The 14,169-nt window shown below is 52.7% G+C and overlaps 1 protein-coding gene, 1 long non-coding RNA gene and 1 pseudogene across 4 annotated transcripts in view; 2 read left to right on the top strand and 1 right to left on the bottom strand.

The window, feature by feature from the left end:
- Positions 1-3,556: 3,556 nt before the first annotated feature.
- LOC145528455 (uncharacterized) lies at positions 3,557-5,328 on the top strand. The gene is made up of 2 exons (XR_014070437.1): positions 3,557-3,693; positions 3,826-5,328. It is a non-coding gene; the product is annotated as an uncharacterized LOC145528455 (long non-coding RNA).
- Positions 5,329-9,790: 4,462 nt separating this feature from the next.
- ADAMTSL3 (ADAMTS like 3) overlaps positions 9,791-14,169 on the top strand; it is a 349,114-nt gene continuing 344,735 nt past the window's right edge. For all 3 annotated transcript variants that reach the window (XM_081546775.1, XM_081546777.1, XM_081546776.1), the window contains exons 1-2: positions 9,791-9,940; positions 11,389-11,492. In XM_081546775.1, coding sequence (XP_081402901.1) covers positions 11,424-11,492 — 69 coding nt within the window. In that variant the 5' untranslated portion in view covers positions 9,791-9,940; positions 11,389-11,423. The remainder of the gene's footprint in view (positions 9,941-11,388; positions 11,493-14,169) is intronic.
- LOC145530067 (6-phosphogluconolactonase pseudogene) lies at positions 12,482-13,296 on the bottom strand (annotated as a pseudogene).

Raw genomic sequence — 14,169 nt, forward strand, 5'->3', positions numbered from 1 at the left:
ACTAAAGAGCCTCTTGATGAAAGTGAAAGAGGAGAGTGAAAAAGTTGGCTTAAAGCTCAATCTTCAGAAAACTAAGATCATGGCATCTGGTCCCATCACTTCATGGGAAATAGATGGGGAAACAGTGGAAACAGTGTCAGACTTGGACCTTGTCAGGTCCAAAATCACTGCTGATGGTGATTGCAGCCATGAAATTAAAAGACGCTTACTCCTTGGAAGGAAGGTTATGGCCAACCTAGATAGCATATTTAAAAGCAGAGACATTAGTTTGCCAACAAAAGTCCGTCTAGTCAAGGCTATGGTTTTTCCAGTGGTCATGTATGGATGTGAGAGTTGGACGGTGAAGAAAGCTGAGCACCGCAGAATTGATGCTTTTGAACTGTGGTGCTGGAGAAGACTCTTGAGAATCCCTTGGACTGCAAGGAGATCCAATCAATCCATCCTAAAGGAGATCAGTCCTGGGTGTTCATTGGAAGGAATGATGTTGAAGCTGAAACTCCAATACTTTGGCCACCTCATGCGAAGGGTTGACTCATTGGAAAAGACCCTAATGCTGGGTAGGATTGGGGGCAGGAGGAGAAGGGGACGACAGAGGATGAGATGGCTGGATGGCATCACTGACTCGAGGGACATGGGTTTGGGTAGACTCTGGGAGTTGGTGATGGACAGAGAGGCCTGGCGTGCTGCAATTCATGGGGTCGGAAAGAGTGGGACACGACTGAGCGACTGAACTGAACTGAATTGCTTTACCGTGTTGTGGTCTCTGCCACACATCAATGCGAATCAGTGTTTGGAAAATCTCATGGACAGAGGAGTCTGGCGGGCTGCAGTTCATGGGGTCGCAAAGAGTCAGGCATGACTGAGCGACTAACACTTACTTGCTGCTGCTGCTGCAAAGTCGCGTCAGTCGTGTCTGACTCTGTGCGACCCCATAGACGGCAGCCCACCAGGCTCCTCCGTCCCTGGGATTCTCCAGGCAAGAATACTTGAGTGGGTTGCCATTTCCTTCTCCAGTGCATGAAAGTGAAAAGTGAAAGTGAAGTTGCTCAGACATGTCCGACTTTTTGCGACCCCGTGGACTGTAGCCCACCAGGCTCCTCTGTCCCTGGGATTCTCTAGGCAAGAATACTGGAGTGGGCTGCCATGCCTGCCTCCAGGGAATCTTCCCGACCTAGGGGTAGAACCCATGTCTCCTGTGTGTCCTGCGTAGGCAGGCGGTTTTTTGTTTTTTTTTTACCACTAGTGCCACCTGGGGGTGATATATATATATATATACATATCCCCTCCCTCTTGAGCCTCCCACCCTCTAAGGTGGAGCCTTACAGAGCGCCAGGCTGGGCTCCCTGTGCTATATAGCAGCTTCCTGCTGCCCCACCCGCTAATTACCTATTTTACACATGTTATGTAAATTCGTACAGCCACTATGTAGAACAGTTCGAAGATTCCTTAACAAACTAGGAATAAAAATCCCATATGACCCAGCAATCCCACTATTGGACATACACCCATAATCAAAAAAGACGCATGTACCCCAATGTTCACTGCAGGACTGTTCACGACAGGTGTGAATTTTTCAGGAAACCAAAAGTGACTTGTTAAAGGAATAGATGGTGCCTGCCTTTGTTTTCTTTTTCTTACAATTTAGCCCTTTGATGAGTGACTATTTTTCTGAAATGTAGCTTGTACTTCCATACATCCATAAACTTAATGTGATGAACAAGTGCGTTTGTAGATAACCTGGGTTCACGAGCATGAACAAAGCACTTGCAGTGACCCGGTGATCCTCTCAGGCCTTAGCAGTGTGAACAACACTGTATCAGACTTATGGTGTCTTTTACTTCTTTTGTGCCTTTTACAGTTTTTCTGTCGCACCTTTAGGCTGCCAGTATCCCTTTTCTGAGTAGGGATTCTGTCCCTTTCTAACTCAGAGCCTCTAATTTACTCTTGAAAACTATATGAACAAACCTGTTAGAATTATGTGCAAAGAAACAAGTTATAGTCTCGAATGAGGCCTAAGTATTTGCTTGTATGCAATAAGCTTATGGGCTTTCCCCTGGCTCAGTGGTAAAGAATCCACCTGCAAAGCAGGAGAGGAGGGTTCGATCCCTGGGTCAGGAAGATTGCCTGGAGAAGGAAATGGCAACCCACTCCAGTATTCCTGCCTGGGAAATCCCATGGACAGAAGAGCCTGGTGGGCTATAGTTCATGGGGTCACGAAGACTTGAACATGACTGAGCACAAAACACACACATACACATACAATCAGAGTATGAGATGCATGTAAAACAGGTCAGCCCCTTCCTAGCCCTAGAGGCCACATGAAGTTAGCCTTGGGTCTGGGGCCTGGAGAGTTTGCTGGCCCTGAGAAGGGTCACCAAAATCCAACTCCGTTCCTTTGCAACACTTTGGGGGACTAAAGCTCTCCCCTGCCCAACCCCAAAGATTTGGAGCTTTCTAGAAAGTCTGTCCAACACCACCTCACTCTCCTGTCAGGGATTCTGACTGGCTCAGACCTCCAGTGCTACAGTAGTATGAATGTCCAAGCCTCCTGCCTTGACATGATGAATCTAGTACCTCTAAGAAGTTCTGAAATCATGGATCCGGCTCCCCAAGGGGCTCCCTGGGGATCTAGGTGCAGGGCAAGAGCAGAAACCAAGAATGAGGGTGTGCCAAAGTGCACAGAGCCCCTCGCCAAGTAGGACCTTCACTCTTGTCACACCTCTTCCCAGGGGATTTTTTTTTTTTTGCTTATGAGGCAGAAGACTTGAACACTTTTTATGAAGCAAATTTCTGTTCCAAAGACGGGCTCTGGACAGACAGAAAACTACCACTTCTAGCTGAACTTGTTTTCCATGTGGGGTGGGGATCACCTGAGAAGCCAGGTGTGCTAGATGCTGTTGGGGCAGATGCTCTATCCAAACCCTCATCATGGGAACATACACCCACCTCCCATTTATGTGAGTATGGCGGCTGCTGCTGCTGCTAAGTCGCTTCAGTCGTGTCCGACTCTGTGCGACCCCATAGACGGCAGCCCACCAGGCTCCGCCGTCCCTAGGATTCTCCAGGCAAGAATACTGGAGTGGGTTGCCATTTCCTTCTCCAGTGCATGAAAGGGAAAAGTGAAAGTGAAGTCGCTCAGTCGTGTCCGACTCTTAGCGACCCCATGGACTGTAGCCTACCAGGCTCCTCCATCCATGGGATTTTCCAGGCAACAGTACTAGAGTGAGGTGCCATTGCCTTCTCCATGAGTGTGGCAGGCAGGGGCTTAAAGCTGGGACCTTCTCTGAAGCATCCTCTTTGGCTTATGAGAGTGAGGCAGGAGAGAGCTGGGCCTCAGGATGAGCTGCTGGAGTTCCTCCCCAGTGGACAGATGCCCCAAAATAGCAGGAGCGAGAGAGGAGCTTGAGTCTTGCCCAGATAAGAGATAAAAGACCACGTATTCCTCATTCTCAAGGTCTAGGAGATCTTCCCGACTACATATGTGCAGAAAGGCTCCTCGAAGGTGAAAAAGGGAGGGGGCACCACCCCATAGTAGGTGATGTCAACCCCCCCATAGGCCTCTTCGCTAGAATCCATCTTGGCTAAGAGAGTGCGTCAACCTGGGAGGATCCTGAGATGTACCATATACGGACTCAGAACCAGGCAAAGCAAGATGACTGGCCAAAGGAAACCCAGAAGAACCGCTCCATAAAAGTAACTCAAACTACCATGAGGGCATGACTCTCAGTCTCTGAGCCTGTCTGTGTGTCTGTCCACATGTACTCTTGTGCACAGGCTGTCTCTGCTCCCCACCCATCCCTATTTGTGTCCCTTGCTCCCTTCCAGGTCTTTCCTGTAAAAGCACTCCCCAGGCAATCTCACGCCTGGAAGACACCATGCTCACCTAATGTTTCCCCAGTGGATCCTCTGTGCCTTCTGCATTCAACTCTAACTTCTCTAGGATTTGTCTCCAAGGGCTCCTGTTCGCCAAGCCTCCAACACAGTCTTGAGTGTGCTTCCCAAGCCCATCTATAAGACCTGCAACCAGAAAGAGTAATTCTGTATCAGGAACAAATTCAGGCCAAATCCCTGACGTGATGTCACTTCTCTGGGTAAAATCCACACATACCCCAAGAGCAGCATCACTGGTAGGAACTTCCTGGTCCTCTCTGTATGTTGTTGTTTAGCCACTAAGTCGTGACCGACTCTTTGTGACCCCATGGACTGTAGCCCACCAGCCTCCTCTGTCCGTGGGATTTCCCAGACAGGAATACGGGAGTGGGTTTACATTTCTTTCTCTAACTCTCTATATATCTCTGATACAAATGTTGCATTGTTGTGTTTGTCTGGTTGTGGTCAGTAGGCGATGCTGGGAGCATGGTTAGGAAACGAGACGGATAAGGGAGACTGGGAATGCAAGAGGATCGATTTTAGGGAGGAAATGGACCTTGGTTTCTTAGACCTCTCCAAATTGAAAGGCATTGTCTTTGTCCCCAGGTGGTGGGGGTTCTCAGGAGGGGAGAGTCCAGGAGCTAGGCAGTGAGGGGTCTGAATCCCACCCACCCCCCACCTTCCCCTCCCGCCCACCAGAGAGAGATTGGTTCTGCAGTCCCATCCAGTAGCCTGATCAGACAGATCTAGCTTTTAGGGGGTTCATCCCCTTCTGTTCTTACTATTCCCCAATCTTTCCCACATCCATGTCTTTGGCAATGTCTTGTTTAAACATTGTGGCAGGTTTCAGGGGAGAGGGGAGTGGGTGGCAGAGGGGAGTAGGTACAGGGACTGAAGGATTTGAATTTATACTTGGGTAGAGTGATGGAGGAGAGCTCTCTGGGGGTGATTAGACGGTGAATCTGGGGACAGGACATGTGAGGTTCAGCCCACCCTCCCAGACTTGGGCAGTTTGCTATCCTAATGTAACAGGAAAGAGCATACCTGACTCCATGTTGGATCTGTTTCTTTTATTTTAAGCTTTGCTTCCTGTTGCTTTTGGTACTCTCATCACTAAAAGGATGCTGTCTGTGGCTGTAAGCACACATAATGGCCTGCCTCAGGGAACCCTGCCCCTCTGCCTGATGTTAAACTAAAGTACCTTTGTTCAGCTCCCAGGGAGACACCCTGACCCCTGAAGAAATTAGTACATCCTCTCCTAGCTCCCCAGTGCTGGCCAAGCCAGGAGATATTCTGCAAGACCCAAGGCCTTTTTAGTTTACTTCCTCACCTCTTCCCTCTCTCTGTTCTATAAAAGAAACTGGCCTCCAGACCCCATAAGATGGTACTCTCGAACTTTAGTGCTCCATCTTCTTGGATGCCCAGCTTTCTGAATAAAGTCACTATTCCTTGCCTCAATGCCTGGTCTCCTGATTATTGGCCTGCTGTGCGGCGAGCAGACAGAGCTTGGATGGGTAACACTAACTCACAGTGCCTTAATGGCACTCACAGGACTGACCACTCAACCCGCTAGGCTGAGCAGGAAGGGGAACTTCCATCAGGGAACTGGTGATGCTTTGCCTTCTGCTTTTCACCAGTTCCCTGATGTTCTTCACCAGTTCCCTGATGTTCTCCCAACTGTTCCTTGAGAGGGCTGGCCAGATGTTCCCCGGCACTTGTGGGAGAGAAAGGCTCATCCCTGACCTCCTCCTTGGTGTGAGCAGTCCCTGGAGGCTGACTCCAGAGTCAAGAGTGTGCCAAGGAACATGAGACAGGAAGTCCCCGCTAAGCCATTAATACCTGAGAGCCCAGCAGCTCAAATGCTTCCAACAACCCCACCCGCCTCCACAGGAGCCTTCTTGGTGCCTTCCTGAGTAAGAGGGAGTGCCCGGCTGCCACTGCACAAGCATAACCTCTCTTTGAATTCTCCATTTCATTTTGAATATTCATGTGATTTTTGCAATAGGCTCTATTTTGGAATGTGAATGACGTGAGATGCGGTATAGTCTAGTTGCTAAGAACACGTGGTGTCTAAACCTTTCTCTACATCTGTCTCCTAGTTTGTGAAGTGGAATAAACATAATACTTACCCCATAGGCTGGTGTGAAAGTGAAAGTCACTCAGTCATGTCTGACTCTTTGTGACCCTAGAGAATACTGGAGGCCAGTATACTGGCCAGAATACTGGAGTGGGTAGCCATTCCCTTTTCCAGGGGATCTTCCCAACCCAGGGATCAAACCCAGCTCTCCCACAGTGCAAGCAGATTCTTTACCAGCTGAGCTACCAGGGAAGTCCAAGAATACTGGGGTGGGTAGCCTATCCCTTCTCCAGCAGATCTTCCTGACCCAGGAATTGAACTGGGAGCTCCTGCATTGCAGGTGGATTCTTTGCTAGTTGAGCTACCAGGGGCTGGTGTAAGGACAGAGTTAATACCTGCGAAGTACCTGGAACAGAGTCTGGTATATTGTGTTTGGAATCATTATTCTTCGACCATACCTTGACAGGAGCATCCCAGGTGGCTCAGTGGTAAAGAATCTGCCTACCATGCAGGAGACATGGGTTTGATCCTTGGTTCTGGAAGATTCCTTGGAGAAGAAAATGGCAACTCATTCCAGTATTCTTGTCTGGAGAATCCCCATGGACAGAGGAGCCTGGCAGGTTACAGTCCACGGGGTCACAAAGAGTCAGACACGACTGAGTGATTGATCCTGCAGGCATGTTGTGCTCAGGCTTTGAGTTTACACTTGACAGGAGAAGCACACACAGTCCATCCTCATTATTTGCAGATTCCGAATCTGCGAACTTGCCTATTTGCTAAAATTTATTTCCAGCACCCCTCCCCCCAAATCAAGATTTGCAGCACATTCATAGTTCTCTGATGAGGGGTGAAATTTTGAGTTGCCTGATAAACATGTTCCTAGCTCAGGATCATCCAGGCCCCATGTTCCACCTTGTTTTAGCCCTCACACTGTAAACAAGCATCCTCTGATGGCCTATTCAGAGCCACTTTTCACGTTTTATTCTTTTTTTTTTTCTCGGTGATTCTGTTGTTTAAAATGGCCCTCAAGAGCAATGCTGATTTGCTGTCTCATGCTCCTAAGCAGAGGAACCCTGCGATGTGCCCTGTGAAGAAAACTCTTGTGTTAGATGAGATAGCTGTGAGATAAACTTATCTGGGCACAAGTTGTGGGTTCAGCATTAATGAGTCAATAATATATGTTAAGTAAGATGTCTTTAGAGCTTCCCTGGTGGCTCCAGTGGTAAAGAATCCGCCTGCAATGCAGGAGATGTGGGTTTCATCCCTGGGTGGGGAAGATCCCCTGGAGAAGGAAGAAGATCCCCTGGAGAAGATCCCCTGGGAAGATCCCCCTCCAACATCCTTGCCTGGAGAATTCCACGGACAGAGGAGCCTGGCGGGCTACAGTCTGTGCGGCCATAGAAGAGTTGGACATGACTTAGGGATTAAACAACAACAATAACAACAAAGATGTCTTTAAGGAGAAACACACATAAATTAATGTTATGTATTGATCAGTTGACAAGAACGTAGCTCAGAGGCTCAGTTGTGTCTGACTCTTGATGGCCCCATGGACTTTAGCCCACCAGGCTCCTCCATCCATAGAATTTTCCAGGCAAGAATACTGGAGTGGGTTGCCATTTCCTTCTCCGGGGTCTTCCTGACCCAGGGATCGAACCTGGGTCTCCCACATTGCAAGTAGACGCTTTACCATCTAAGCCACCAGGTAGTTTTTTAGCTCAGAGGCTGGCAGGAGTCTAATCCTGTGCTTTCCCCAGGAGCAATGGTTTGGTATTCCCAAATTCATTTTAAAGTTCCCTTGACTAGTCAAGGCTATGGTTTTTCCAGTGGTCATGTATGGATGTGAGAGTTGGACAGTGAAGAAAGCTGAGCGCCAAAGAATTGATGCTTTTGAACTGTGGTGTTGGAGAAGACTCTTGAAAGTCCCTTGGACTGCAAGGAGATCCAACCAGTCCATCCTAAAGGAGATCAGTCCTGGGTGTTCGTTGGAAGGACTGATGTTGAAGCTGAAATTCCAATACTTTGGTCACTTCATGTGAAGAGTTGACTCATTGGAAAAGACCCTAATGCTGGGAATGATTCGGAGCAGGAGGAGAAGGGGCCGACAGAGGATGAGATGGTTGGATGGCATCACTGACTCGATGGACATGGGTTTGGGTGAACTCCGGGAGTTGGTGATGGACAGGGAGGCGTGGCGTGCTGCGATTCATGGGGTCGCAAAGAGTCGGACACAACTGGAACTGAATTGAACTGAACTGACTTTATGAGAACAAAACTTACACGGCAAATAAGGAGAATCAATTGTACATGGCTGCATTCTTTCTGGTTTAGCTCAGGCCCCCACCCTTAGTGACAAGTCTCTCCTCTGCCCCCTAAACACGGAATGTCCTCTGCTCACTTCCCGAAAGATTCCAGCCATTTTACCTGGAGCGGAGAGGCAGAGATAGTCTTGGAGGTCCTCCTCTGGGCCAGAGGAAGTCCCACAGTAAGGAAGGGAAGATGAGGGAGGTAGACAGGTAGCACCAGCTCCTCTCGGTAAAGCTCTACCACCACCTGTAAGGTACCAACCACAGAACAGGCAGGAGACAACTTTCAGGGCTGAAGAGTGGAGCCTTTAGAGAGAGGAGATGCGGGCTCCAGCCCTGACTTTGTAACTCACTGCCTACAAGTTGTGTGTCCCTTGGGTCTCACCTTCCCCATCCATGAAATGGGAAGAATGTTACTAACACCATGGGGCCCATGTGAAGATGAGCTGCACATGAAGAGCTTGGCACGTGGCTGGCACACACTAGGCACCCAAGGAAATGGGACTGTGAAGACTTAGCCCCAGGCATAATGAGACTTTTCAAGCCATCTGGAGGCCCTTGGATTCATACCTCTGAGATTAGGTCAAGGCTAGGGACAAGCAGTCCACCTACTTCTCACCTCCTCCACGAGGAAATTCACCCCACTCTGGGTCCCTGACATCGCCATCCCAAATCTCAGGCCTGGGTACCCCAGGGTTTGGGCAGCTGTGCAGCTCTGTTACCCAAGCTCGGCTCATAGCAAGGGGCACCAGGTCGCTGGTGGTCCCTGGTAGCCAAGGGTCCGAGTGGGGAGCGAGCTCACAGGAGTCCACTGGCTCAGGCCGGGAGTGCTTTGGGCGCCGCTGGAGGCGAAGGCAGGCAGGCCTGGAGGGGCCACTGGTCTCCGATTTTGGTCATGCCTGGCCGGGAGCGCCGGAGGCTCGCAGGCACGAGCCAGCGGTTCCGGGCAAACCTCCGTGTGGCCGCTGGGCCTGACTTAGCAGAGTCGGCGCCCGCGCCCGGGCGGGGCGGGTGGAGGCTCGAGGAGGTTGGGGGTGGGGTGGGGGACGGCGATGGCATCCCCGCTCCCGGCTCCGGCTGAGGCGGGGCGTCCCGGCTGGCTCGCGGCGCAGCGGCCGCCTTTCCCTGCGCGCCCGCCGGCGGCGGCGGTGGCGGCGTCGGCAGTCCCGGCTCTTGGCACCGCGCCTGGCGGCCGGCCCAGGGCGAGGAGTGGCTTCCAGGAAGCGGGCGGAGGAGCGTTCCAGCCGAGTCTCGCCGTCGCCGCAGCCCCGCGCGCTCCGAGCCGCCCGGCTCCCGCCCCTCACGCGCTCCCTTCGAGCCCGCGGCGTCCCCAGCACGGGCGGAGGGCACGGGGTCGACTCGAGGGCGGGCGGGCGCCCGGGCGCGCCGTGCACTTGCCGGGCGGTGCAGGTGGCGGCGCGCGCCCTCCGCTTCTGGGCCTGGGCCAGCGCCGCGCTCCGCACGCCCGGAGGGGGCGGGAGAGGCGGGGCGGCCCCGTCCCAGCCCCATTTAACTTCTCGGCAGCGGCTGCGACTGCGGCGCCGCGGGCTGGAGGCCGGCGTCGGGGAAGGTCCGGGTCTCGGATCCCGCACGAGGTGTGGACCGGGCCGCTCCCGTCCGCCTCTCCGCAGCGCGCGCCGAGCCCGCGCCGCCCGGCTGCACGTCCCGGACGCTTCTGCGGCGCCAGGTGGGTGCTCGGAGCTTGGCGCCCGGGGGCGGGAAGGCTCTTCCACCGCGGGTGTCGAGGGGAGCAAGACGGCGCAATGGGGTTGAGGGGCTCCGAGCGGCAGGGCACGACTCGGTTCCCGGGAACTTCAGGACCCGGGCGCTCGGCGAAACTCAGAGACCTCTGGCCGGGCAGGCTCCGTGGGTCCCAGTGGTTTGGGGGAGAGGCATTCGGGGTCGCTTGAGCGTGAGGGAACTCCACCGACTTGGGAAATCTTCGGATTGGGGGCTTTCCAGGTAGAAAACGGGCTGACAGCAGCTAGTGGGCTCGGGCGTCGGAAGGTCCGGCAGCTTGGCAAGTTGCGAGCGTCTAGAGCGCCAAGGGCTGCGCGACGCGCCCGCCGCGGCCAGTGGGAGTGCGGAACCGGGACGCAGCGGGGGCGCGGGGACCGCCAGGCGGCGGGTACTCGGAGGAGGAGTGCGCGCCGGGGACGGCTGGTGTAAGCCAGCGGGGGGGGGGGGGGGCGCACAGTCCCAGGGCCCCGCACTGGCCGCCTCCCTTCGGCCCAGAGTCGCCGCCTCAGGTCGGAAACAGCAGCACATTTGCGGATCGCATTAGGCCAGGCCCTTAATGCTTTCTCCAGATGGAGAGAAGCCACCGACCCGCCCCCGGACACCAGCTCGCCAAGGCGCCCGCGAGGCGAAGCGAGAGACGAGGGTGACCTCGGCTTTTCGGCTTTTCCAGGCTCGACCGATCCTGATTTCCCTGCAAACGGTCGGGAGGACTCCGAGGAAAGCCCCCGCTGCCCTCCAGCCTCCCGCTGGTTTGCCTTCACCTACTTTTAGGAGGTTGTGCTCCTTGGCTTCTCCAGGGCTGTACCCTCTGAACCCCTCCTCACTCAGCTCTCTGGCTGCAGGGCGGGGGCTCCGAGGAGGATGAACAGTGTCTTCTGGTGGGGAAAGCCTCGAACTAGCAGAAGACCTGCATTTCAGTCCCAGAATGGTCACTGTCTTGCAGTGTGATCTTAGGCAGGTTCCTTCCCCTCTCTGGGTTGGCTTAGTAGGGCTTAGACTCATTTGTGCCTGAAGTAGCAGAAGCTGGCAGGTGCCCTAACCCTTGGCTCCACGCTGGCTTCCCTGAGTCGGATGCCAACAGCCACACCCTGCTGCTGACAAACGGGCTGGAAAGTGGTTGGTGCTTAGATGGCTTGGCTTTTGGAGGGCTGGAGGTATGGGCTGCACCGTCCAGGCGGGTCTAGCTGCCCTCCTGACTGTGATATGGACTCCTCCTAAAGAGAGCCCCAGACAGCCTGTACTCTACAGTAGGTAGTTCCATCCAGGGCCAACACAAAGCTTTCCAAGACAGTATGTGGGGCTCAGGGTTCCTCCCTCTGTTGATCTGGTAAGTCATGAGTGTTGCCACTGCTGGGTCTGGAGCTGAATGGAAACAAAATCTTTCCTTCTCTTTAGGCTACAAGTGAGACACCCCCAGGAGACCCGACCCCATGGCTTCCTGGAAGAGCCCCTGGTGGCTGCTAACGTGGCTGGTCTTCATGCACTCTGCCCTCCTGCAGGTAATAAGATGGGGAAGAGGAATGGTAGGCATCCCTCAGTTTACTTAGGAGTATTATTCTAAATCACTTAAGATATGGTATGCTGCTGCTAAGTCGCTTTAGTCATATCTGATTCTGTGTGACCCCATAGACGGCAGCCAACCAGGCTCCCCCGTCCCTAGGATTCTCCAGGCAAGAATACTGGAGTGGGTTGCCATTTCCTTCTCCAATGCATGAAAGTGAAAAGTGAAAGTGAAGATGCTCAGTCGTGTCCGACTCTTAGTGACCCCATGGACCGCAACCTACCAGGCTCCTCCGTCCATGGGATTGTCCAGGCAAGAGTACTGGAGTGGGTTGCCATTGCCTTCTCCAAAGATGTGGTATGACTGATGTTAACTGCATACCAAAGAGAATCTAATTTTGTTTCTTACCTCCAGCAAATGATATTTCTTGTTGCCTTAGCTATAAGAATAATCCAATCCCTTGGGTCCTCTCTGAGTCCTAATACCACAGTGGATACTATATACAAGGGGTGACTTGGGGCTGCGATGGATCCTGTCTGTTTCAGTCTAGAATGGCTGTCTGCATGTGCCCTGGATAGGCACACGGGTGCTGGAGGCCAGGGCATGATGAACGGGCAGAGCCCAGGTTCTGGCCTTAGTTCAGCCACTAAACAAGTATTCTGTGTGTATGTCCATCAACACATATTACACTGTTTTGTAGTTCTTTTTGCTCTTTCTTTCACCCTGTCTTCCCTTTTTTCCCTTTCCCTGCCTCTTTCTTTCTTTATACACACAAATACTCTTTCTAATAACTGAGTCACCTAGAGTCACAGCACATAGCCTGAGCCCCCTGGCAGCACTGGTGGCAGCACCCTTTCAGCTTCCATTGGCACAACACTGCTTTTCTAAAATAAAGACTGTAGTGGGCTGGCAGCGGGTCCCAGCCCTGGAAGGCCTCTGCCTACTCAGGCTATGCATAGTCTCAGCTGTAGCATCTCTTGGTGCCAATTACAAAGTGGAATACTTCTTAAGAGGCAAGATCAGGAGTTGGGATGCTGCCTCTTCCGGGAACCAGCAAAGTCTCCCCGTGCAAAGCTGGACCAGGGTGGTGGAGACCAGTTTTCCTCCTCATCCTCCCAAATGCGCTTTAGAATGGCTGCCTTGCCCGCTCCACTGGCCACGAAGATGACAGTTCTAGCTGCATTCAGCAGGGAAGTGTATGGGTCCCATGCTGCCGAGGTGGCTGGGGGAATCGCTGATGGGAGTGACTCCTGATCATGCAGGAGATTGGGGTCTGGGAAGGGTGAACAGGGGGCTGCCATCAGGATCTACACCCAGAATCAGCAGATCAAAAACCGGAATGGAATCCCTTAGGAAGGCCAGTCTCAGCTTCTTGGCACGGTTCTCAGCCGCCGCCTCCACAGGCAGCTTAGGGTCAGTGGTGATCACTTGGGCTGTGGGGCTGGGCTGCATGGCAAGCAGGTGGGTCCTGTAGAGGCCATCTGGGCTTTTGGATTGCTGGAGGGGAAGGGCACGAGGTGCTCCTTGGAGAAGCCCAACGTCCAGTGACAAAGGCTGGCGCACGTGGTGGGCGAGGCAGCAGTGGCCCATGGCTCACAGCCCCAGCATCCAGATGAGCATGTCAGCAACAGGCCAAGTGCAAAGCTGCCCACTGTACTACTGGTTGTGCCAGCAACCAACTCAGCTCCTGCGGGCTCTGGAAGATGGAGTGGAGGCCACCAATACGCCTGCCCTATGCAGCCTTTCTTTAGTCTCTTGTCTTTCCCATCAGTCTGGGGGGGACAGCTGTAGCACTGTATCATCATATACTTCCTGGGCAGACGCCAACAAAGGAAGGAAGCTTGCCTTGCCTGAGAGGTAATAGGGAATAGCTGAGACTGTGTCAAAGTTGATGGTACCTTCTCCATCTCTTAAGGGCAGCCTCTACTCAATTCTACCCATCATTGCCAAATGAGAGTGCACACTCAGGATTGCTGGATCATTTTGCTGCTCAAGATAGCTGGTTATCCAGACGTCCTATGAGGTCTCCCAGTTTTTAAAGGGTTGAAAGCCAGACAAATATATTTGTAGACTGGATTCAGCCAAGCAGTTTGTTGATGATTTAGGCGCTAACTCGTCTCCAACTCTTTGCGACCCCATGGACTGTAGCCTGTCAGGCTTCTCTGTTCATGGGATTTCCCAGGCAAGAATACTGGAGTGGGTTGTCATTCCCTTCTCCAGGGGATCGTCCCAGCCCAGGCATCGAACCCGGGTCTCCTGCATTGCAGGCAGTCTGCTGCATTGCATGTGGATTGCATGTGGATTCTTTACTGACTGAGCCACCAGGGAAGATGCAGAGCAAGATTTCTTGGCAGTCCAGTGGTTGGGACTTCGCTTTCCAATGCAGGGGATGTGGGTTCAATTTCTGGTAGGGGAGCTAGGATCCCACATGCCCTGTGACTGAAAGACCAAAACATAAAATAGAAGCAGTTTTGTAACAAATTCAGTGATGACTTTAAAAATGATCCTCATGAATAAAACCTTTAAAAAATAATGAAGTGCAGAGCACATCTAAGTATTTTGTCCTGAGAGCTGTTGCAAACCCATACTGCACCCTGTGTGAATTAGAATGTGCTGGTCATTCGGTATCTTGTGTGAATTAGAACAAGGCAGCCCCTCCCTTATCATGTAACTTG

Source organism: Giraffa tippelskirchi, chromosome 12 (genome assembly GCF_054371585.1).
Source record: "Giraffa tippelskirchi isolate mGirTip1 chromosome 12, T2T-mGirTip1v1.2.pri, whole genome shotgun sequence".
NCBI classification, from domain to species: Eukaryota; Metazoa; Chordata; class Mammalia; order Artiodactyla; family Giraffidae; genus Giraffa; species Giraffa tippelskirchi.